The following is a 22,896-nucleotide window of genomic DNA, read 5'->3' on the forward strand; positions in this document are numbered from 1 at the left end:
TGTCTCTGCAGACTGCAGTCCCCCAGCCTTGGCCAGCAGTTCCTATCATCCGGTGCTGTGGGGGAACCCCCTTCCCAGACCCCAAGGGGAAAGTTCCCGGCTACTAGCTTCGTAGGTGAGGGCCTGACAAGAGACTCCATTTTGATATTGGCAGCTCTCACAGTGTGCAGAGCTGAAGACACTGAGCCCAGAGCCCACCTCTGTGTCCCACAAATGCCAGCGGTCACGGTCCTCACCCTACAGGGACGTCCAGCCTAACCCAGCTGTGTTGTCTTTGCCACAGACCTGCGGCCCCTGGATCTCCTGGCAGAGGCAGTCCCTTTGCACAGCGCCATGGGTGGAGTGAGGACGGTGCAGGTGCAGGGTGTGTGGGGCCTCCAGCTGCAGGCTGCCGCCCCCCGTGCTGTGAGCTTCCCTGCCTCGAGGATCTTCTTCAGGTGTGACCTCTTCCCTGAAGAATTCTCCATCGTCATGACCTTGAAATGCCCCCACCTCACACCCAAGGTCAGTGGCACTTTTTGTCTTTACGTCAGGATGCCCCGTTCCCTCTCCGAGGCTCCCCATGCCAGTGATGCAAGGGTGCGACTGGTTGGGCACGGCGAGGTCTCTGAGGGCACCATGGGGGTCAGGGGAGCCTCGCCTTGCTAGGTGGTCCTAGCTCCCCGTCACTGGGACATGCATGCGGGGGTCTCAGGGTCTGTGCTGGTACTGCCTGCAGTTACAGGTACAGAGCTTGGAGGCTCAGTCTTGATGCCCTCGGGCAGGGAACAGTGAAATCACCAATGCAGCCTGCGCTGGCTGGCCCCTCACCTGAGGTTTGCTGCCCCACGGATCCCAGACCCAGACTTGCCCCTGCCTCTCCCCCTCCCAACGGTCTGGAAGGTGGAGGCCCATGTCCCCCTCCCCACGGTTCCTGGGACGATGGGCGTCATACGTGCAGCAAACTCCTCTGGAGTGGCCAAGAGTGAGGTCACGCAGGTTCGGGGAGCACAGCTCTTCCCGGTGGCGGCAGCACCCTGAGGGTTTACTGGGGATGGCAGTCCTGGCACTTCCTGTTGACTTAGCAGTCCCATCCCCGGTCCTCTTGTCTCATCTCCTGGAAAACCCAGCTGCTCCATTTTCAGTGACAGAATTTTCCTGTCCTATAATTTCCATTTCACTCTTTTGTACGCACACACACACACACACACGCACACATACAAATTCCCACTTTCCGTTTAAATTCTTCATCTTACCAGTTATCTTACTGAACGCGACTATAAAATTTTTAAATATGATTGACTGATTGGTATGAGAAGCAGAGAGAGCTCCCATCCAGTGGTTCACACTCCAAATGCCCACAAATGCTGGGCATCAAGACGGAGCTGGGAACCCAACCCCGGGCTCCCGCAGGCACGGCAGGGACCTGCCCGCTTGAGCCATCACCTGCTGCCTCCCAGGGTGCCCGTCAGCAGGAAGCTGGGACAGGAGTGGAGACGAGACTCAAGCCCAGGCACTCATGTGGGATGCGGGTGTCTGACCTGCTGTGTGCACCACTGTGCCAGCGCCTGCCCGCCCGATGCCACCGTCTGGTTCCAGTGACGCCACTGCGTGCCCAGCTCTGTCCATCATGGGTCTGGAAGGCACCTGCCACCAGCCATCCTTTCTCCTTTCTGTCCTACACAGCAGTTTTCCACAGCGTTACTGAGACGTCATCCACATGCCCTCCAGTCCCGCCCTCTTCAGCTCTCGCCCCGGGGCCCTGCCTCAGCCTCTGCCCTGAGCGGCGCCTTCCTCCTCTCTGGCTCTGTGCACCTACCTCTGGCCACACGAGTGCATGGTACGATTTAGGATCTGGCAACTGGCTTCCTGCGCTCAGCACACCGCCTTCCCGGGCCAGGTCAGGGCACAGGTCAGGGCATCGCTCCTTCTCGCGCCTGAATAGTGCTCCTGTGGACATCTGGATTCTGGTTGTCCACTCATCCCTCGATGGACACTTGAGTGAGTTGCTTCCACCTTTGGGATGACGACTGTTGCCGAGACATAAGCATTCACGTACACCGTTCATGTCTCCTTTTCTCTTGGGTCTATACCTTGGGGTGGATTCCCAAGTCAGATGGTGATTCTGTGATGGTTTTTGGGGGAACTTCAGACTTCTTTCCCAGGTAGCACCGCCATTTTGTACGCTCTCCAGTGGTACAGGGCCGTAGATGTCTTCATGTCCCCGCCAGCACTAGCTGTATGGTTCTACCCTCACGTGGGCAAGCACTGGTGTCTCGTCATGGTTTGACTCGATGTCCCAGCTGAGTCATTACGCTGATATTCCGCTGTGGTGTGCCGGACGTTTCTGCATCTTCTTTGGAAATACCTGTCCAAATTCTCGGTGAAGGCTTTTCACTGGGTTAACTGCCATTTTATTGTTCAGTTATAAAAAGTTCTCTGTATATTCAATAAAACTCCCTTGTCAAATACAGGATGTGAAGTATTTGTTCCCATTCTGTGACTGTATTTTTACTTTCTTGATAAAATTCTTGGAAGCACACTTCTTAATTTTTATGAAGTTCAACTTCTTTTGTTGCTTATACTTTTGGCACGATATTTAAGAATCTGATGCCAAATCTGGGGTTATTACCCCTGTGTTTTCTCCTAAGAGTTTTACAGACTTAGCACTTAGACTTAAGTCTCTGATTAATCGGGGTTGATTTTGTGTATGACATGAAGTAGGGGTCCAGCTTGCTCTTTCTGCATATGGCTATCCACTGTCCTAGCAGCATTTACTAAATAGACAAAATCTCCCCCTCTGGAAGGACTTGGCACCTGTTCTGGAAACTAATGGGCCACATTTATGGGCTTCTTTCTGGAGTCTCAATTTCACCCTATTGGCTCGTCTATGTTTATGCCGGGACCACGGTGTCTTCAATACTCTAAGTTTGTAGTACGTTTTAAAATTTCCTACCATGAGTCATCCAACTTTGCTCTTACTTTTCAAAGTTTTTTGTTGTTGTTAACCTTTGCAATTAATTCTAAGCTAATTTGTCAATTTCTACAAATAAGTTAGCTTGGAGTCTGATAGGGAGAAAATAAATCAGTAGGTAGATTTGGGAATGTTGCCACAGCAACAAGGCTGTGTCTCTGCTTGTATTTCCTGGTGACGTCTTTGCACAGTTATGGGATGTAAGAACATAAGTAATCGTGGCCTCACAGAAGGGGCTTGGAAGTATCAGCTCTTCCTCAGGTTGTTGGAAGAGTTTGTGCAGCATTAGTTATTAACTCCTCTTTATCTATTTCTGCTCTAACTTTTATTATTTCCTTTTTTGTGCTTGCTTTATATTTAGCTGTTTTCCTTTCCCAATGTTTTAAAGCAGGAGGTTGAATTACTGATTGAGACCTTTCTTAAAATAGGTCTTTACAACTATAAACTCCTCTTTAAACAGTGCTTTTGCTGCCTCCCATACACTCCAGGACTTTGGTTTCCGTTTTTACTCACATTAATATATTTTTATTTGCTTTCTGATGTCTTCTTTGACCCTTTGATAATCTAGGACTGTGTTGAATTCCCACATACTTGTGAAGTTTCCAATCACTTCTAATTCCATTACGCTGTAGTCAGAGAACACACTCTGCATCACTTCTCTACTCTGCAACTGACTGAGGTTGGCGTCACGGCCCAGCACGGGTCCTACCCTAGACAAGGCCCTGTGCCGCCCAGCAGCAGGTGCGTTCTGCGGTCGTCAGGCGGCGTCACTGCGGACGTCTCCAGGCCCTCTGTACTTTACTGCTCTAGCCTTCTGTGTCCCTGTTGATCTCCCGAGGCAGTCCACCTGTTATCGGAATGCAGGCAGTGGATGTTGTCAATCATGCTGCTGAGTCGTCTATTTCTGTCTTCCTGTCGTGTTTTGCTTGTATTGTGCTGCTCTGTATTATTTGCATTTGTTTGTTGTATCTTCCTGATGGGTTGACCTGTTAGTCATTATAAAGTGACCCTATACTTCTAGTAAAGATTGTTGTTTTCAAGTCTATTTTGTCTGAACTCAGGTTAGCCACCCTACTTTTTGATAGCTACTGTTTGCATTGTACAGCTCTCTCCATCCTTTTACGTTCAGTCTGTTCCTTTGAATCTCAGCTATGTCCATTATATAGAGCATTTAGTTGAATCTTGTATTTTAAATCCAATAGAACAGTCTCTGCCTTTTGAGTGGATTATGTAACTCATTCATAGCTAAGGTTGTTCTTCATATACAGTTGATCCTCATTATTTTTGGATTTTCTACTTGCACTCTTTAAACTGATTGTAACCCCCAAACCCATACTTGCGAATTTTGTGGTCACTCATGGGCATCCACAGGGTGGTAAGAAAATCTCAGCCCCTTGGCCTGCGCTGTGGCTCACTAGGCTAATCCTCTGCCTTGTGGCACCAGCACACCAGGTTCCAGTCCCTGTCGGGGCGCCGGATTCTGTCCTGGTTGCCCTTCTTCCAGGCCAGCTCTCTGCTGTGGCCAGGAAGTGCAGTGGAGGATGGCCCAAGTCCTTGGGCCCTGCACTCCATGGGAGACCAGGAGAAGCACCTGGCTCCTGCCATCGGATCAGCGCGGTGCGCCAGCCGCAGCGGCCATTGGAGGGTGAATCTATGGCAAAGGAAGACCTTTCTCTCTGTCTCTCTCTCTCACTGTCCACTCTGCCTGTCAAAAAATAAAAATAAAAATAAAAAAAATTTTAAAAACATGTCAGCCCCCAACACCTGGCCCTCCAGAGGCTGAGCAAGGGGAGACTCCCCCTTCTTTCAGCCTCCTACAGGAAGTAGCTTCGGAGGCCCCTTTAACACCGCCTGCCCCAGTTTTTGTGTTTGCTGTTGTGATTTCCCTCGGTGTGATGATGGAGGCAGTGCAGTGTCCAAGGGCACAGGCTCTGTCGTGACGGTGCACACGTGTGTCAGACTCATCTATGCAGTTGTGAGTTACAGTGCTGTTGGGTACGAACTCAACGCTGATGCATAAGCTGTCAAATCAAACACGCACAAAGCAAGGCGATGCACTGCTGACGATGGGACCAGACGTTCTCAGGAACCTAACTCTATTTCTGCTTGAACAAAAGTGTAACACTTGCCGATTCAGCACCGGCCGTGGCTTCATGTGACGCAATTACCAGCAGAAACAAATGTCAGCTGCAGTCGCCTTTGTGTCTTCTATTTTACTTTTATTCCTGGTCCGTCCGACATCTTTTCCTGGGCTTCACTCCTCTCTTCCTTCTTCACTCTCTTTTGGCATCCAGTGAAGATCTTTCTAACGCAGCATTTTGATTCAGTCCGTGATGCCTTCACTCTGCTGCTCTAGCTTGTCCGTAGTGGTTGCCCACTGCTTACCATACACTTCTCTTATCAAAATGAACTTCCGACTTACGGTACCTTCATTCCAGGGAGGATAAAAAGAATGTGTCCTGTGTACGTCTATGCCTTTTCTGCTTCTGTGGCTTCATGGTTACACGTGCTGCATCTACACGTGGAAAAGGCCTGACTGTGTCTTCACGTGACTGACTCCTAGGGTTCTTGACGTTTAAAGACGCTCAGAGGAGACGAGAGTAGGTTCGTGTTTACTGCCTGGTCCCCTCGCTCCTGCAGACGTCAAGGTCGGCCCAGTGCAGCTGCCTCCCGTGCACGGTTTCGTGCTGTGGTCCTCAAAGCCATCAGGCTTCCGTGTGGCACAGGCCCAGCCCGGCGTCGTGCACCCTCTCACAGTTTCCCTCCGAGAGGAGGAAGCCGTGCGGGCGGAGTGCCCTCTACCGCCGTGTGATTCCTCACTGTGCTCCGGTTTTCCACTGAATTTGACTTCCGCCTGGGGCCGCTTCCCACCTGGACGCCAGGGCACACCCCTGGAGATGTCTGCTCACCCTCCAGTATTTCATTTACCTAGAATGTCTGCCCTTGCCTTCAATCCTGAATGATGGCTGTGTTGGATACAGGATTCCTGGCTCGCAGTTCTGGCCCTCTGAGTACCTGGAGTATTGATCACCCACCACCCCCAGCCACCAGTCTGATGTCGGTCACTGACCTTCCGGGGCTCCCATGGATGTGGCCTGTCGTTTCTTCTTGCTGCTTCTGGAACGTTCTCCTTGTTCTTGACTTCAGCTTTTTTACTTTCCTTCAGTTATCTGTGGGTTTTCTGTCCTACTTGGCACTGACTGAGCTTCTTGAATGTATACATGAAAATATATTTGGAAAGTTTGGTCCTTATTTCATGGAAATTGGACTTCTCCACTGGGGATCATGCATGGAGACTCCAGCAGGGCTCCCACTCCACCATCAGAGGTCAGTGGGGCCACAAACCCAGGAGCCCACTGTCCCCAAAAGCACTCAGTGCGGTCCTGGGCTGAAACTGGAGAGATCCTTGCAGCTGTGAACTTCACCAGGCTCCAGCCCTTGCCCTGTCAGAGGTCTTGGTGGAGCCCAGTGACAGAAAGGGCGGGGGGGGGGGGGCTGCTATCCAGCCCACAGGTATAGTTCCAAGCACTGGTCCGTAGTTCTCTACATAGAGACGTGACTGTTCAAGGTTCCATGTGCAGCCCACTCTGCTGTCTACGTTTACCATGACAATGTCCAGAAGATGAGTGGGGCCAGCATCTCTGGTTGAGTTTCTGGCCAAGGAAGATCATGTCCACGTGGGTGCAGAGCTTGCTAGGATCCACACTCGGGGCCTGTAGGAGCCATGAAGATTGGGTATGGTGCAAGTATATGCGCTTGATCAAAAGGAAGGGTCTCAAAAGTTCGGCTTGCGATCAGTCAAAGGCTTTCTCCCTCGTGGTCATCGCTCCTGTGCTGAGCCCGCCTGCATCTGCTCCTGCCAATCCCCCCACTCACAACCAGCAATGAGGACGAGATCAGCTTCGCTGCTGGTTTTCTCCAGGATAAGGCGGGCAGGGACAGCCCAGCACAGCTCCAGAGAGCAACAAGACAGCAGCATCCACGCAGCGTGAACAAGGAACAAGAAAACAATGAAGCGCCCAAAAGCCAGGAAGCTGGAGGCTCCGCCCAGCGGCTGCTGGGAAAACAAACACCACAGAGGGGTATAAAAGCCCCAACAGCCCTGAGCACCTCACACCCTCACTCACTCACTCACCCACTCACTCACTCACCCCTGCCCAGCTCACCGCCCGCCACGGCCGCCTCCACCATGTCCGTTTGCTCCAGCAACCTGAGCTACGGCAGCAACGTCTGCATGCCCGGCTCCTGTGACCCCTGCCCCGACTCCTGGCAGGTGGACGACTGCCCAGAGAGCTGCTGCGAGCCCCCCTGCTGCGCCCCCAGCTGCTGCGCCCCAGCCCCCTCCGTGACCCTCGTCTGCACCCCAGGGAGCTGCCAGTCAGCGTGCACCAGCTCCTGCACGCCCCTGTGCTGCCAGCAGTCTAGCTGCCAGCCCTCGTGCTGCTCCTCCAACCCCTGTCAGCAGCCCAGCTGTGTGACCCTCTGCTGCAAGCCTGTGAGCTGTGTGCCTGTCTCCTGTGTGCCCGTCTGCTCTGGGCCCTCCTCTTCATGCTGCCAGCAGTCTAGCTGCCAGCCCTCGTGCAGCTCCTCCAACCCCTGCCAGCAGCCCAGCTGTGTGACCCTCTGCTGCAAGCCCGTGAGCTGTGTGCCCGTCTCCTGTGTGCCCGTCTGCTCTGGGAGCTCCTCCCCCTGCTGCCAGCAGTCTAGCTGCCAGTCCTCGTGCTGCTCCTCCCCCTGCCAGCAGCCCAGCTATGTGACCCTCTGCTGCAAGCCCGTGAGCTGTGTGCCCGTCTGCTCTGGGGACTCCTCCCCCTGCTGCCAGCCGTCCTGCAGCCCCTCCCCCTGCCAGCAGCCCAGCCGTGTGACCCTCTGCTGCAAGCCCCTGAGCTGTGTGCCCGTCTGCCCACGCCCCTCGTGCTGCCAGCCCAGCCCCTGCCCCTCGTCCTGCTGCAGACCCTCCTCCTGCGTGTCCCTGCTCTGCCGCCCCGTGTGCAGGCCCGCCTGCTGCGTGCCCGCCCCCTCCTGCCAGCCCAGCTGCTGCCGCCCGGCCTCCTGTGTGTCCCTGCTCTGCCGCCCCGCCTGCTCCCGCCCCGCCTGCTGCGGCCTCTCCTCCGGACAGTCCTGCTGCTGAGCAGCATGTCCTACCCTCCAATGTTGTCTCGGGCAGACTCTCATATTCACCTGAAATCCTTGGCACCCTAAGCTGTATCTGGGATGTCGTTGTCTCATAAGCTCCCTGCCCCGCCCCATGCCCTGCATCCTCGTGGGCAGTCTGGTGCTGTGCTGGTTCTGAGTGCAGCTGATGCGTGCGTCTGCCAACCCCTCATTGACACACCAGCTAGATGTGTGCTGCCCCATGGGAGTGACCTGTCTGACCTGCTCGTTAACAAATAAAGCTGCCTGTGCTCCTCCAAGGTCTCCCTTGAGTGTCTGGGCGAGCCATGGGGCAGAGCAGGGCCTTGGTAACCGGTGGGCTGGTTTGGGACCTGGCCTGGAACTATGTCCGGAGTGACTGTGCTGGGGGCATGGAGGCCCCACAGGCAAGGTGGCTCCAGGCTGTGCGTGCTTGCCCTTCCCTCTGCAGACATGTGGCAGCCTCGGTCAGTCCGTCACACCAGCAGCGTCCCTCAGAGCACATACACTCTGGCTCCACCTGCTCAGTGCTGCCGGTCAGGGCTGGGCCCCAGGGAGGAGAGATGGTGGCCTGTCTTCCACAACTTCTGGTGGGATTCAATGGTCGGTCCCTCACAGCTGCAGACAGCAGGCCCCTGGAAGCAGCAGCGGCCTGGTCGCCAACAGTCAGGCCTGTGAGCACCAGAGGGTGACGGCTGCCAGTGCCTCATTCGTGGCCCGCACACCTTGCGGGCTATGGGAGTTGCCCCGCGGCCACTGCCTTTCCTGTTTGTGCTTCCACGCCCTTGGTCTCCTTCCTATTCCTACTCCAGGAGTTTCCCTAGACCCCAGCCCCAGAGGCAGGAGCTCCTGCCTGGTTCTTGGCCTGAAGCTCCCCATCCTGGGGCACTGAAGCCCCTCGCTGACATGCAGCTGCCGCTGTGCGCCAGCTCTGACCCCTGGGCTCTGAGTCCCTCATCCCCCCGCAGCGCTGCCCTGAGCCCTGAGCCACTTGTTAGCCGGGTTGCACAGCCCGTGTGCTCCTGGCTCCTCTGGGCAGACCACACAGAGCTCGGAAGCCACTCTCGGAGTACGCAGGCCCCAGGAGGACAGGGTCCTTCTTGTGTCCTTTTGCTTTCCAAGTCCCAAACCCGTGGGGGTGAGGGATGCGAGGGGCACAGGCACAGCAGGGAGCAGTGGGCCCCCAATGTCCAGGGTCCGGTGTGCAGCCAGGAGTGGGCCTGCCCTGCTCTGGACAATGTCACCACCGTACACCCTGCTGGTGCAGTCAGCAGGCTCAGTGCCTGGGAGCTTGCAGCCGCAAGGGGGCTCCTCGAGCTGGGGGCCCTGGCCCCCTCCAGGTGCGCCCCACTGCGCGGCCAGCCTGGCTCTGTCAGGGGGCTGCACCTCCCTGAGGTAGAAACAACGCAGTGGTGAGCTGGGCCAGCCCTGTGCTGAGCTCTGCAGGCGTGGGCAGATGGCAGCCCAGGCACAGGACGCCCCGGTCCTGACGGCCAGAGAGGACAAGTGCAGGCCCCACACATGCCCACGCAAGGCTCACAGCGCTCCTGCCTTCCCTCATTTTGCCACGTTTGTCACGCTGGGCACTTTCTTTCTGGTTTTAACTTTTGATATTTTTCATCTAAGAAGAAATACTTGATAAACTTCACAACTGATGATTTCACTCCTCATCCTGCCATTTGGATGCATTTCCTCGCTCTTGATGTTGCTTCTGTGTCTGTTTGTCGCCTTTTCGTCTAAAATACAGGGACAGGCGTGGTGCTCTGGTGAAGCTGCCCGGGGATGCCTGCATCCCGTCTTGGAGAGCCTGGGTCGGAGTCCTGGCTCCACTTCTGCTAATGCACACCCTGAGAGACAGCGATGACAGCCCCAGCACGCAGGCCCTCGCACCCACATGGAAGACTGGCCAGAGCTCCCAGCTCCTGGCTTCAGCCTGGCCCACCCCAGTGTTGCAGGCATTTGGGGAGTGGACCAGTGGATGGAAGACCTCTCTCCCTCTTTCTCTGTATGCTCTGCCTTTCAAATAATAAAAATTAGTTAATTGATTTTTTTGACAGGCAGAGTGGACAGTGAGAGAGAGAGAGATAAAGGTCTTCCTTTTCCGTTGGTTCACACCCCACCCCCCCACTGGCCACCGCAGCTGGCACACTGCACTGACCGGAAGCCAGGAGCCAGGTGCTTCTCCTGGTCTCCGATGGGGTGCAGGGCCCAAGCACTTGGGCCATCCTCCACTCCACTCCCTGGCCACAGCAGAGAGCTGGACAGGAAGAGGAGCAACTGTCGCTCCCCGTCTTCATGGGGGAACGACACTAAGCCCTGCCTAGGCTTCACATCCGAGTCACGGCACCATTATGTCGCTCCCCCTCTTCGTGGAGGAACGACACAGGACCCTGCGCTGTTCTTTCTGTCTGCTCGGCCCTCCCCGGGTTTGCTGCTGGTTCTTCCCGGGTTGGCTACTATCCCTTCCACCTCCGTGGAAGGGCAGTTCCCCCTGGCCACATTCCCCACTTCCGCAGGGGAGCGGCACACCGCCGGCCGGCTTTCTCGGGGGCTGCACGGGTTCCCTTAGATGTTCCCCATAGATGTTCCCGGTGCATGCCGTTTCTCTCCTCCTTTATAGTCCTCCTCCGCCAATCCTAACTCGGCTGCCCACACGCCAAGTACGCTGCTCTCCTCCAATCAGGAGCAAGTCCTACAGTTTATTAGTTGAACTGGAGGCAGCTGTGCGGAAGCTGCTCACTTCTCTCCCAGCGCCATATTGTGGGAGAGCAGATGCACAGAATAAGCCCCAATTCGAGCAACTTAGTCTAGTCCGGATTGCTCCCCACAAGCAACCAGGACAGAATCTGGCGCCCTGACCGGGACCAGAACCTGGTGTGCTGGCACCACAGGCGGAGGATTAGCCTATTGAGCCACGGCGCCGGCCAGTTAAGTGATTTAGAAAGACCTTTGAGGGTCTGGTTTCTTCCTTCATCGTTCTCCAGAATTTTAGAAGACGTGCAGTGCTGTGCTTCTGGCTGTACTAAGGAGTTTTCAGTTTTCCCCGATGTGGATTTTTAATTACTAAAGTCAGGAATGAGCAGCATGGCCGGGGAGGCACTGGGTAGGGCAGGAGCTCCTGTCCCTCAGTGTCTTATGCCTGGGATCTCGGGGGAGCGGACCCCAGGAGGAGTGGAGCCCCAGTTCACCGCAGCCAACAAATGGCAACAGGTGCAGTGAACTCAGCTTTATTTCTCCCAGCCTATCCAAAGTGCCGCATTCCGGCGTGTGCCTAAGCTGCATCTCTAGGGCTTGGCAGCTGTGTGTGCCCAGTGGCTCCCGTTCCATGGCACAGAACGAGGCAGCAGAGGCTCCTGGCGATCACTGAACCCGGCTGCTTCACAGGACGCATGCAGTGCAGTCCCTCTGTGATTCACACTTGCACCCATCCTGGCAGGAGTTCCAGTTGCACTACCGTTCACCAGCCGCCCGGTCATGAGCCCGTGGCTGACCTCAGACCCCGCCCCCCTAAACTATGATGACCACGTGGCAGCCGCCAGAGCCCCAGGCCATGTGAGTGTGCAAGGGCTGACTTCTTCCTGTTGTCCTGAATGTTTCTTCCTCCCTCTTGCCTCCGACCGCTCACGTGAAGTCTCAGCTGCACACGTGCTGTTTCCCCCCTCCCCCATCCCTGGAGGCCCATCCCTCACCTGGTGCTTTGGAAGAACTCCTTGTGTTTCTACTGAAATACTGAGCCCATTCCCTGTGGCCATCACTTTGCTCTTTCCTGCGCTGTGTGAATTCCTAATCCCGCTGTTTGGAGCTGAACTCCCTCAGCATTTGCTGTCTTCAGTTTCCACCACTTCAGAATGGGGGACTCCTGTGTGTGGCTCCTGTGTGCTGATCCCATGTACAGATTCCATGTACAGATCCCACGTGTAGATCATTTGTGTAAATATCATATGAAGTCCTGAACACTGATGCTTTGTGCAGATTCTGTGTGTAGATCCTGTACAAATTCTGCACAAAAGATCCCATACGCAGATCCCATGCATGGATTCTATGTGCATTCCATGTGTGTAGATCCCGTGTGCTGACCCCATACAGAGCCTGCATGCAGATCCTATGCACAGCCCAGCTGCCTTCCAATCCACTTTTTCCTGTGTGACCGTGCGCAGGTTGTTTTCCTTCTCCGTGCCGAGCTTCCCCATCTGTCCATCGGACTTCAACAGGAAGCTGATGTGGAAGTTGAGCTGAGAGGCAGTGAACACTGCAGGGCCTGGAGCCCATGCTCAGTGGGTGTCCTCTGAGGTCACCAACACCAACCGCATGACAAAGGTTATCGCCCAAGTTACCGCAGGTGTCACTAGGGTATGTTGAGGTTTTCTGTCCCAGGGTCTTCAGGCCTGCACCGTGCCGTGTTCCATCAGGGAAATCTCTGGGCAGGAGATTCTCTGGCAGCGGACTTGCTGACCATCACTGTGTGTGGCCTGATAGGCCTGTTGCCACAGTCAGGGCCATGGTGTATGCAACTGTGGCAGAAAACCCATGTGAGTTGTGATGAAATCTGGGCCCAGGATGAATGGTCTGCACAGGGCTGGGCTGGGCTGCCCCGTTGGAGGCTGCGTCCGGGAGACATCATGTACCTGACTTTGTGTAGGCGCCGCACTCATTTGTGTTCTGTGGCCAAGTCTGTATTGCTCCTGTCACCCACTGACATTCCTGCATGGCATTTTCCAGTTTGGGCCACAGCACCCACAGGTCCTTTCCCACTGTGCTTTCAGCTTCCCACAGCAAGTGTGCAGGGTGGGGGCTGTCCTTAGCCCCCGACCCAGGACCACAGCCTGTGATGGCCACACCAACGGGGACCGTGGCCTGTGACAACTACGCCAACAGATGCCTCAGATCTTTAAGTGTGCACTCATGTCACCTGCAAACACCAGAAATTCACATCTTTTTATTTCTCAGCTTGTCACACTGACTTGCCCTAAAAGACAGCAGTGGAAGGTTCTGGTGAGGGGGCCTGCTCACCTCCCTCCTGACATCAGCAGGAAAGCATCCCATGGCCACCTCAGCTATGAGATCGCTGGGCATCCATGAAGTGTGTGGTCTCCCCCTGTCGGGTGGGGGAGCCTCAGCCCAGCAAGATGCTGGCAGCTTCTGGACGCCAGGAGGGGTCTCCACAGAGTTTGTGGGAAATGGAATTGAAAGACGAAAACTGAAAATGTAAACCTGATTTCTCAAGGTCAGCTGCACCAAGGTCAAGCTGTTTTTGTAAGCAATGTTTAGTCCATCACCAAAGAGCTGAGAGTCCTGGGAATGGAACAAGGTCAGGCACTTTCCATTAACTGGAGAAAAGTGGGGGTCCTTTAAGGATTTTCTAAGAAGAGGAAGCAGAAAGAGGTCAGCGGAGCAAAACCAGGACCGTCAGGTGGGTGCCCGATAACTCCCCACAGAGACCCCCCCAGAAGAGCCCTGGTCTGAGAGCAGTGGGTGGGGCAGCCGTGGGGGAGGGGCGCTCTTGGAGAAGCTTTCTGGGGGCTTCCTGCTGAAGCCTTGGCTGACTTCCTCAGAGCAGTCGTCTCGGAAGCAGATGTTGTTCTTTGACCCTTCAAAGTCAACAGGGAAAATGCGTGAGCATCACAAACCGCTGTTGCCATGACCTTGACCCCTGACCTTTCTGCCTGCGCTCAGAGTGCACCACTCCCACCTCCTGTAGCCACTGCTCTGGGTGTGCTTTGTCTTCAGGACCACACCGGGAAAGCCAGGCTTCATCTCCTGTTACAGTTCTTGCAAGGAAAGCTTCAGAACCACCTTGGTTCAGTCTCCACGGAAGCTCTGCTCCTCCGCAGCTGAAGGGGGACAAGCTTAGCCACTGAGCAGAAAGTGTGCTGTGCTTCGATTCAGGCCGGACTCCGTCAGCTGTGCATCTGTGGTGTCTGCGGTGGTGGCAGCTGCTTCTGGTGTCAGGCATCTGCCCTCCGTAGTCGGGGCAAGGGCAGGACGGATTTTCCCTCATACACTGCATGGATGATCTGTTCTGCAGGCTTCGACATCATCTATTCTTCTTAGAATAGATGCACTTGTGAACTTTTTTCTCTGTGTCACTGTCCCCATAACTGTATTAAAACAACATTTCATCACTTGCCCACCAAAACTTCATGATAAATGTGATGCTCTTCATTTTTTTAAATAAAAAAATTTCATTTTCATTTACTCGAAAGGCAGAGACACAGACAGACAGACATAGATGTTGCGTCCACCGGTTCAGTCCCCAAATGCCTACAACAGTAGGGCTGGACCAGGCCAAAGCCAGAGCACTGGAACTCAGCCCACGCTTCCCATGAGGGTGGTAGGGTCTCATCACCGCTGGCCCCCACGGTCAGCATGAGCAGAAAGCAGAAATTGGAAGCAGTGCCGGGACTCGAGCCAGGCACTGTGACGTGGCACACTGTCCCAGACGCCAACTGAACTCCCGTGCCGATGGCCATCGCTGCTGTTGGCTCCTGCTTCATGGTGAGCAGTACTGCTGCTCGGATAGAGGCCTTCTCACCACCGCTTTCTAGCTCACGTCTCACGCTAGACCCTGTTGAGACCAGATACAACACGTCTGTACGACTCACTGCGGTGCAGACATTCTGGGATCACTCACAGCTTTTTCACCATACCCTCGTCCGGCAAACCTCGCGGAGCCCTCCTTGTCTGGGTTCCCAGCAGGGATACCAGCCAGTGCACCGCATCCACGCAGGCAAGTGGCGGTGCCCGTGTCCCTCCCAGCCAGGGGCAGGGCCTGCTCTGTTCTGACCTCCCTGGGCAAAGGCCAGCTGGACCAGTGAGGAGCGACCCGACCCCTGGCTTCCCCTTCCCTACCCACAGGCCATGACCAGGACGTGCCTCTGCCAGGAAAACTGGGCCTGGCCTCCAGAAAAGGAGGTTCAGAGGCTGAGGGCCACACTCATTACAATCCCCAACCCTGGTCAGCCTAACGCAGCAGGCCCTGCTGTAAGCTCCTGACTCCTCCTCTGTGGAGGGGCGGGTCCTGGGGTCACTGCCATCCCTGACTTCGGATCAGGCAGGATCCCAGAGCCCATGTAGCAAGCACCACTGCCATTTCCCCAGAAACTGACCCCCTTTCCCAGAGAGCTGCTGCGCCAGGGCCGGCGCCTGACTTGAGAGCCCACCGGTCACAGCAGTGGATCCCACAGGTACAGCCCACGGGGTCAGCCTAGGGAGGCTCCACCTGCTCGGTGACCCTGCTGGGCCAGACTTGGACCTGGCAGGCGGCCCTGCCCAGCACGGAAGAATGTTTACGAGCTGAGAACTAATGAGGTCTTCCAGGATCAGAGCACAAACAGGAAGGGGAAGGGCGCTGCGGGGCTGCGGTGGGGCTGCGGTGGGGCTGCGGCTGGGCAGCGATCCTGGGGTATAAGAGCCCCGAGCACTGAGCCCTGAACACTCCTCCACCCTCGCTCACTCACACTCACCCCTGCCCAGCTCACCGCCCGCCACGGCCGCCTCCACCATGTCCGTCTGCTCCAGCAACCTGAGCTACGGCAGCAACGTCTGCATGCCCGGCTCCTGTGACCCCTGCCCCGACTCCTGGCAGGTGGACGACTGCCCAGAGAGCTGCTGCGAGCCCCCCTGCTGTGCCCCCAGCTGCTGCGCCCCAGCCCCCTCCGTGACCCTCGTCTGCACCCCAGGGAGCTGCCAGTCAGCGTGCACCAGCTCCTGCACGCCCCTGTGCTGCCAGCAGTCTAGCTGCCAGCCCTCGTGCTGCTCCTCCAACCCCTGCCAGCAGCCCAGCTGTGTGACCCTCTGCTGCAAGCCCGTGAGCTGTGTGCCCGTCTCCTGTGTGCCCGTCTGCTCTGGGGACTCCTCCTCCTGCTGCCAGCAGTCTAGCTGCCAGCCCTCGTGCAGCTCCTCCAACCCCTGCCAGCAGCCCAGCTGTGTGACCCTCTGCTGCAAGCCCGTGAGCTATGTGCCCATCTCCTGTGTGCCTGTTTGCTCTGGGACCTCCTCCTCATGCTGCCAGCAGTCTAGCTGCCAGCCATCCTGCTGCTCCTCCCCCTGCCAGCAGCCCAGCTATGTGACCCTCTGCTGCAAGCCCGTGAGCTGTGTGCCCGTCTGCTCTGGGGACTCCTCCCCCTGCTGCCAGCCGTCCTGCAGCCCCGCCCCCTGCCAGCAGCCCAGCCGTGTGACCCTCTGCTGCAAGCCCCTGAGCTGTGTGCCCGTCTGCCCACGCCCCTCGTGCTGCCAGCCCAGCCCCTGCCCCTCGTCCTGCTGCAGACCCTCCTCCTGCGTGTCCCTGCTCTGCCGCCCCGTGTGCAGGCCCGCCTGCTGCGTGCCCGCCCCCTCCTGCCAGCCCAGCTGCTGCCGCCCGGCCTCCTGCGTGTCCCTGCTCTGCCGCCCCGCCTGCTCCCGCCCCACCTGCTGCGGCCTCTCCTCCGGACAGTCCTGCTGCTGACCGGCACGTCCCAGCCAGACTTAGGTTCCCGCTCCCACCAGCCTCCTGCCCACCCTGCCTACCACAAGCAATGAGCACCCTGTGCTCCGCTCCCCACGGGGCCCACGGGGCCCTGGCTGCTCCCTTCACGCTCCCTGGCTGCGTGAGCCGTCCCTGCGCTGGTCAGGGCTGGCCCTGGTCTGGCCCCAGCAGTGTCACTCTCAGTCTTTGAGCACCAATAAACCCACACTGCCCACACTGACCTGGAGTCCTCTGTGGCACACCTGGGCGGGAGGGGCTCAGGCCCTGGCCGCTGCTTCTCGGACCAGCGGTGGGGCCTGGGGTTCTTACACTTGACCTGGCAGCCCCTGACCACCTCATTCTGTTGCCCAGGTGTCTGGCTGCCCTTCCAGGTCCTGTGGGCTCCAGGAGCCTCACTCCCTGGTCAGGGCCTGTGGGCACCACCTGGGCCCATCTGGCAGGTGGAGGTTGCCCCTCCCATGGCACAGGTGCTGGACTTCCAGGGTGCACAGCCCAGCTGAGCTTGGAGGTGGGGGATGGGAGATTCTGGCACCAGCTGGCCTTGGGTCCTCAGTGGCACCTCGGGATGGCATGGGTGTCCCCGACCTGCACACACACAATTATCCTGGAATTAAGTTCCAGTTTCCTGGAAGGAAAAAATTCATGTTGCAGTTTAAAGTGCAGACATGAGCAGGCAGAAGAGAGGGTAAATATGAAGATCAATTGAAATATTCTACTCCAAGGAGCAGGTAAAATAAAAGAATTAAGAAAAACAGACAAATCTTAAGGCAGCTGTGAGATACCATTGAGACCAGACACCTACATCATCACAGGGGTTCCAGAAGGAGAGAAGAGGAAAGGGGGGGAGTGATTAATGCCCCCAGATCTGGAAATTTAAGGAAATGCATGAATATACATGTTTAATAAACTCTATGAACTCCAAATAGAGCAAATGCAAAGAGATTCGCCTGAGAGACATTTTAAGCAGCGTCAAGATTCAACAAGTAGAAAATCTTGAAAGCAGCAAGAGAGAGGATTAACAGCCAATTTCTCACTGTAAGCAATGGGGCCAGAAGGCAATGGAATGGTGTATTTCAACCACTGGGGTCGGGGACAGAGGCAGGAACCATCAACCAACCAGGAGTAAGTTTGTTTGGTCAAACTGTCCTTCAAAAATGAGGGAGAGAGCAACACATGTTCAGATACATCAAGCAGTGCTCATCAGTCACTAGTAAAACTAACTCAGGACCACCTAGAAGAGCAGTAGTCAGTAGCTTAAAGTTGCATGAAGAAACGAGGAACAAAAAAGCCATCAGCCCTGGGAATGAGTTTTTCCTTTACGTCTTGTTTATCCTACTGTTGGTGTCCAAATACTCATAGCATTCTTTTGTAATAATTTTTAAGATCAGTAGTGATGGTCTATATGATTTTAATAATTTGAATTATTTAATAATTTGAGCTAAAAGTTTGTCTTTTAGAACTAACTTTAGAGTTTGTTGATTCTGTTGTTTTCCTACTCTTAATTTCATTTATTTGTGCTTCAGTCTATTGCTCCCTCCGGCTGGTTCTGTATTTATTTGCTCTTCTTTTTCTGGTCACACAAGGTATTAATACTTAAGGTATTCTGAGGTACACATACTTAAGATATAGTTTTGCCAGAAGTAGTCGTCTCCTGGTTGATTGGTCATTCCTCCCTCTGTCCCTGACCCGGGCAGTTTAAACGTATCTGTCCAGTGCCTTCTGGCCTCCACAGTCCACAGTGAGACTGGATGCCAATCTTCCCTCCTGCTGCTTTCACAGCCTCCTCTGTTTTTAAATCGTCACTCTTTGATTGTAATGTCTCTGCAGGCAAATCTCTGAGAGCCCTCTTCTTTCTAGACATTTGCAGCTACATTAAGTTCCCTCTGAGCACCACAAGTTCTGGTTTCTCCTTCCTTTGGACTGGTTTTTTACCTCTGTTTGTGAATTCTACTTTTCCTTCTGTTATTGACTCCCAGTTTCTTTCCATTGTGCTGAAAGAAGATACCATGTATGACTTCAATCATTTTAAATTATTGAGAGTAATTTTATGTCCTAACGCATGTTCTTATCTGGAACACGTCCCATGAACACCTGAGAAGAATGTGTATTCTGTTGCTGTGTGGTTGAACATTTTCTAGATGTATTAGGTGTGCCTGGCTTGTAGTGTTCTTAAGTCCTCTATTTCTTTACTGAATATCAATCCAGCAAAATTGTTTCATTTTTTATTAGACAGTGGCTTATTAAAGTCTCCAACTATTATAGAACTAGAATTGTCTCTTTCTTCAATTCTGTTCATTTTTGCTTCATATATTTGGGGTGGGTCTGTTGGTTGTGTTCATGTTTACAACTGCTATATCTTCTTCATGGGTTGACTTTAGCCAGTATATGATGATGTCCTGTGGTCTCAGCTCCTGCCATTCAGTCTGCACACACTAACAGTGTTCCTTTTCTCCCACCATCCCCAGCCATTCTCCCCAGCCAGGCCTCCTGTCCCCAGACCTCCCGGGCAGCACAGCATTCCTCAGTGGCTCTGACTGGAAGCAGCCAGTTCAGGCCCTCTATGCCTGAGATCTGGAAAACCATGCCGGCCTACAAAATGAGCTCAGGTGTTTAAGGCTCGTGTTTCTCCTCTCCTGATCATCTGAGAGAATTCACTGGTAAAGTGCTTGCACGTTGAGCTCTCTGGTAGGAAGGCTGTTAATCCTAGATTCTTCTAGATTTCTCTAACAGATATGGGATATGTTTTCCTCCACTTTACGTGAGTCTTTGTGTCTTGACAAACACATATATAGGTGCATCACTACCACGATCAACCTACAGCCTCTTCCTATCACCCACAACGTTCCCTACTGCTCCTTTGTAATCTGCCCACATCCTTACCCCAACCTCTGACAAACACCAATCTTTTTTAATCCTTCAATCATTACCTTTTGCAGAAGAGCTACAGATAGCAAAGAAATACTTGAAAATATGTTCTGTGTGTGAGTCATCAAGGAAATGCAAAGCTAAATACCAGTGAATGACCTCCACACCTAATTGTTTGGAAGCCACAGAAGTCTGGTGTGAAGAACAACAAAGAGAATGGGACTTGCTGCCATGTTTGAACGTAACCCTACATCCTCACTTTGTTTTCTGTTTATGCTTGGTCCATTTCCTCTTATTTCCTTGACTTAGTGTTTTTGGGTAATTTTGAGGTCTTCTTTCCCACATTTACCCTCAATGTATGAGTGTCTAAGGCTGCCCCTTACCAAGAAAGGGTGACTTAAAAGACAGAGACTTATTCTCAGACAGTCCTACAAGACACAAGTCTGAGGTAAAGACGTCATAAGGGCCATGCTTTCTCTGAGCTGTGGGGGAGAGAATTTCGCAACCCTTCCAGCCTCTCGTAGCTTGGCATCCTGTGGTTTGTATCTGCCCCACTCCAGTCCCTGCCTCCATCCTCACATGGGGTTTGTCCCTGTGGGTGTCTGAATTCCTTCTGTCTCTTAGAAGCACTGACCATTCAATTTGGGGCCCATCTGAATCCTGATGACCCCATCTTCATTAGTCTCATCAGCAGTGATCCTCTTTCCAAAAAAATCACACACTGGCAGTCTGGGAAGATGCGAACCTGGCAGAACCCTACTCAGTCTGTTAACTACTTTCCACTTAGCTGTGGAGATTACAACACAAACGCTGACTTTCAAAAAATCTAATGTAAGTGAGACCTGGTGCCAGTTCCCAGACAATGTAGTGTGTCTGGATCCTTCTGATTCCAAGAGCCCCCTCCAGAATTTCATGATCATATTGCTATGATTTTTATTTCTATAAATATTTTTAAACTTGCAAGGCATCTGGTAGTCAATATTCATTTGGATTTTCTCGTACGTACCTTTCTTCTGTTACACTTAATTTCTCGATCCATTTCCCTGCTTCTGGCTCTCATCATCCTGTTTCTGATGGCTACATGTAGTGTTCACTTTAGTGCAGATCCTGCTGCAGACACATTCTCCCAGCATCTGCCTGCCTGAGAAGAACGGTTCCATCATCGTTTTTGAGGGTCTTCTGTGCAGGGACAGAGCTCAGAGGTTGTTCTTTCAGGTGAGAACAACGCCGTTCCGCTGTCTTCTGGCCGCCACTGTTTCCACTGAGACGTAATCTGTCAGCATTACGCTGCTGCTTTCAAGATAACGTGTCTTCCTCCACCGCAGCTGTTTTACAATTTTTCTCTGCCTCTGAATTTCACCTCCAGTGGGTCCAGGTGTGGTTTTCCTCCTATGTATTTTTGTAAATGCTCTTAAATGCTTTTCTATCTATGAGTTCCTGTCTCTCATCACTGTAAAGCTCTTGTCCACTAACTCCAGCCACTCCTCATCCTTTCAGAATCCAAGTCAGTTCTTTTCACCACATCTCTTGTTTATATCTCCATTTTCTCTATTGCTATCCTTCCCCCACACTGCTCAGTCTTGGTATTTCCTTATCTCCCTTTCATCACTAATCTCTTTGGTTTTGTCAAATATGCTGTCAAATTAATTTATTAAGCTTTCTATTTCAGTTACTGTGTTCTTCATTTATAGAACTTATGTTGCATTCTTTTGTTTTTTGTTTCCCAGAATCCAGAATCCAATAAAAATTCTCCACCTTGTTCCAGATTTTCTTGAAAAGAATTAACACCATTACTTTAAATGCATGCTTGACAATTCTGGTACCCACTTCTGCAGGATTGTTGCTACTGGGCTGTTTCCTCTCTTGGTCCTTTGGTCACTTGCTCTTGTCTTCCAGTACACTTTGTAACTTTAACTGAATTCTACACTTAATGTATGAAACGTTAAAAAGACCACTTGAGTGTCTGTTGCTGTTGTTTGGCTCTGAGGGATGAGCCTTTGTTTCTGACAGGCTCTGGGAAGGCATTTGAGCTGACTCAAGCATGGGTCCAGCCGTATTTCAGGTTCTCCCTGCTCCCAGGGAGTCCCCCTTCCTAGTAGTCCGGTCTGCAACTGAAAGCCTGGGTTGTCTATGGGAATCCATCCACCCCAGCAGGTCCTGAACTGTTCTCTGTCTTCCATTGCCTCAAGACCACTGACAGCTCTGCTCAGCTTCTCAATCTCTGTCTCTGACCTAAGTGGGCAAAAAACTCAAGGAGAAAACCAACAATAAATAGACTTCTGTGCACTTGGAGACCTGGCTACTCAAGTCTCAGCTGTCTTGGTACCTCCCGGTGCCTTCAAGTAGAGACTGAATTTGCCAAGCCAGCTCCCCTGGCATTTCTTCACCAGATGACTAGTCTCATACACACCAGTCCCAGAGGAGCTGGACAGAGCATTTGTATAGCACGAGGGAGCTGGCACTGTGTGATCAGATTCAGGAAGCAGAATCATCATTCAGTCATTTCCTGAAATAAGTATTCTTTCAATCCATTCTTATTAGGGTTCTACCAAGAGCCAGGCCCTAAGTTAGGCCTTCAGAGATCGAACCTCAAAGCGGACAGACAAGTTCGCTGCCTGCAGAAGTGCACTTTGTGGCAGTGAAGGGGAAGGGGCTGAGGACAACGAAGACTAGCAGCAGGCGCGACTGGAGACGGAGGTGCAGCCCTGTCTCGGGGTGTGAGGGGACCCTGGAGAAACACCTCAAAGCCAGAGTCTGCACCACTGGGACCCGTAGCCCAGCACAGACAACAGCAAGCTTCTCACCAATTCGAACCATCCTGCCTCCTCTGCAGTGGGCCTCAGGGATGGCCACGCTGTGCTCACTGGCCCCTGGGACAGCCTTCTCTGAGGTCCACAGCATGTCTTAAGTGAGGGTCTGCTTCAGGGGGGGACACCCCATGGAGTGGAGGGGGATAGGTTTCTGCACAACACAGCACTTTGTACAAGGCTGAGGGACAATCCTGCCTCCATCGCCCCCTCTTGAGCCTGGGCAGGATGGCGGCTGCTTGGCATAGGAGGTCAGCTTCTGGCTCCTTCTAGAACACTCCATGGGGAGTGGTCTGGCCCAAATGATCAGCACTATTTTTAGAACAAAGGGTAGCTTTCAGCCTTGCCAGCTACAGGGCAATACAGAGCATTCTACTAACCATCCTGGGGCACATGTCTTGCTTTGTGATGAACTATGCAGACAGGCCCCGCCCGACATACGACGGTGTCAAAGTGATACCCATTCTGCAGACCACACTGGAATTTCAGTGGATCTTTTCCCAGGATAGCAGTACATGATCAGCTCCTCCCCGTGGGCTGGGCCCAAAGCTCTGCTCCCAGTCACCAGGGAAAGGACTGTGTGCTGCAGTGCACTGTGGGCTGGGGGAGGAAGTACACTAAGCTGGCTGAATGAGATGCATTTTCCACGTGCAACATTTTCAGGGTACGCTGGG

General features: G+C 53.7%; 3 protein-coding genes across 4 annotated transcripts in view; all 3 read left to right on the forward strand.

Moving 5' to 3' along the window:
* TSPEAR (thrombospondin type laminin G domain and EAR repeats) overlaps window positions 1–22,896 on the forward strand; it is a 155,952-nt gene that overhangs the window by 96,296 nt on the left and 36,760 nt on the right. For both annotated transcript variants that reach the window (XM_070071766.1, XM_051839927.2), the window contains exon 2: window positions 284–504. In XM_070071766.1, the coding sequence (XP_069927867.1) occupies window positions 284–504 (221 nt within the window). The remainder of the gene's footprint in view (window positions 1–283; window positions 505–22,896) is intronic.
* LOC100345049 (keratin-associated protein 10-7) lies at window positions 7,051–8,367 on the forward strand. Its single transcript, XM_017339775.3, has one exon. The coding sequence runs from the start codon at window positions 7,143–7,145 to the stop codon at window positions 8,082–8,084; it is 942 nt and encodes a 313-aa protein (XP_017195264.2). The 5' UTR covers window positions 7,051–7,142; the 3' UTR covers window positions 8,085–8,367.
* LOC138849220 (keratin-associated protein 10-7-like) lies at window positions 15,520–16,770 on the forward strand. Its single transcript, XM_070071768.1, has one exon. The coding sequence runs from the start codon at window positions 15,588–15,590 to the stop codon at window positions 16,527–16,529; it is 942 nt and encodes a 313-aa protein (XP_069927869.1). The 5' UTR covers window positions 15,520–15,587; the 3' UTR covers window positions 16,530–16,770.

This window comes from Oryctolagus cuniculus, chromosome 4 (genome assembly GCF_964237555.1).
Source record: "Oryctolagus cuniculus chromosome 4, mOryCun1.1, whole genome shotgun sequence".
Taxonomy (NCBI): domain Eukaryota; kingdom Metazoa; phylum Chordata; class Mammalia; order Lagomorpha; family Leporidae; genus Oryctolagus; species Oryctolagus cuniculus.

Coding starts and splice junctions, on each gene's coding strand:
- LOC100345049 (XM_017339775.3), top strand. CDS start 7,143: ATGTCCGTTTGCTCCAGCAACCTGAGCTACGGCAGCAACGTCTGCATG.
- LOC138849220 (XM_070071768.1), top strand. CDS start 15,588: ATGTCCGTCTGCTCCAGCAACCTGAGCTACGGCAGCAACGTCTGCATG.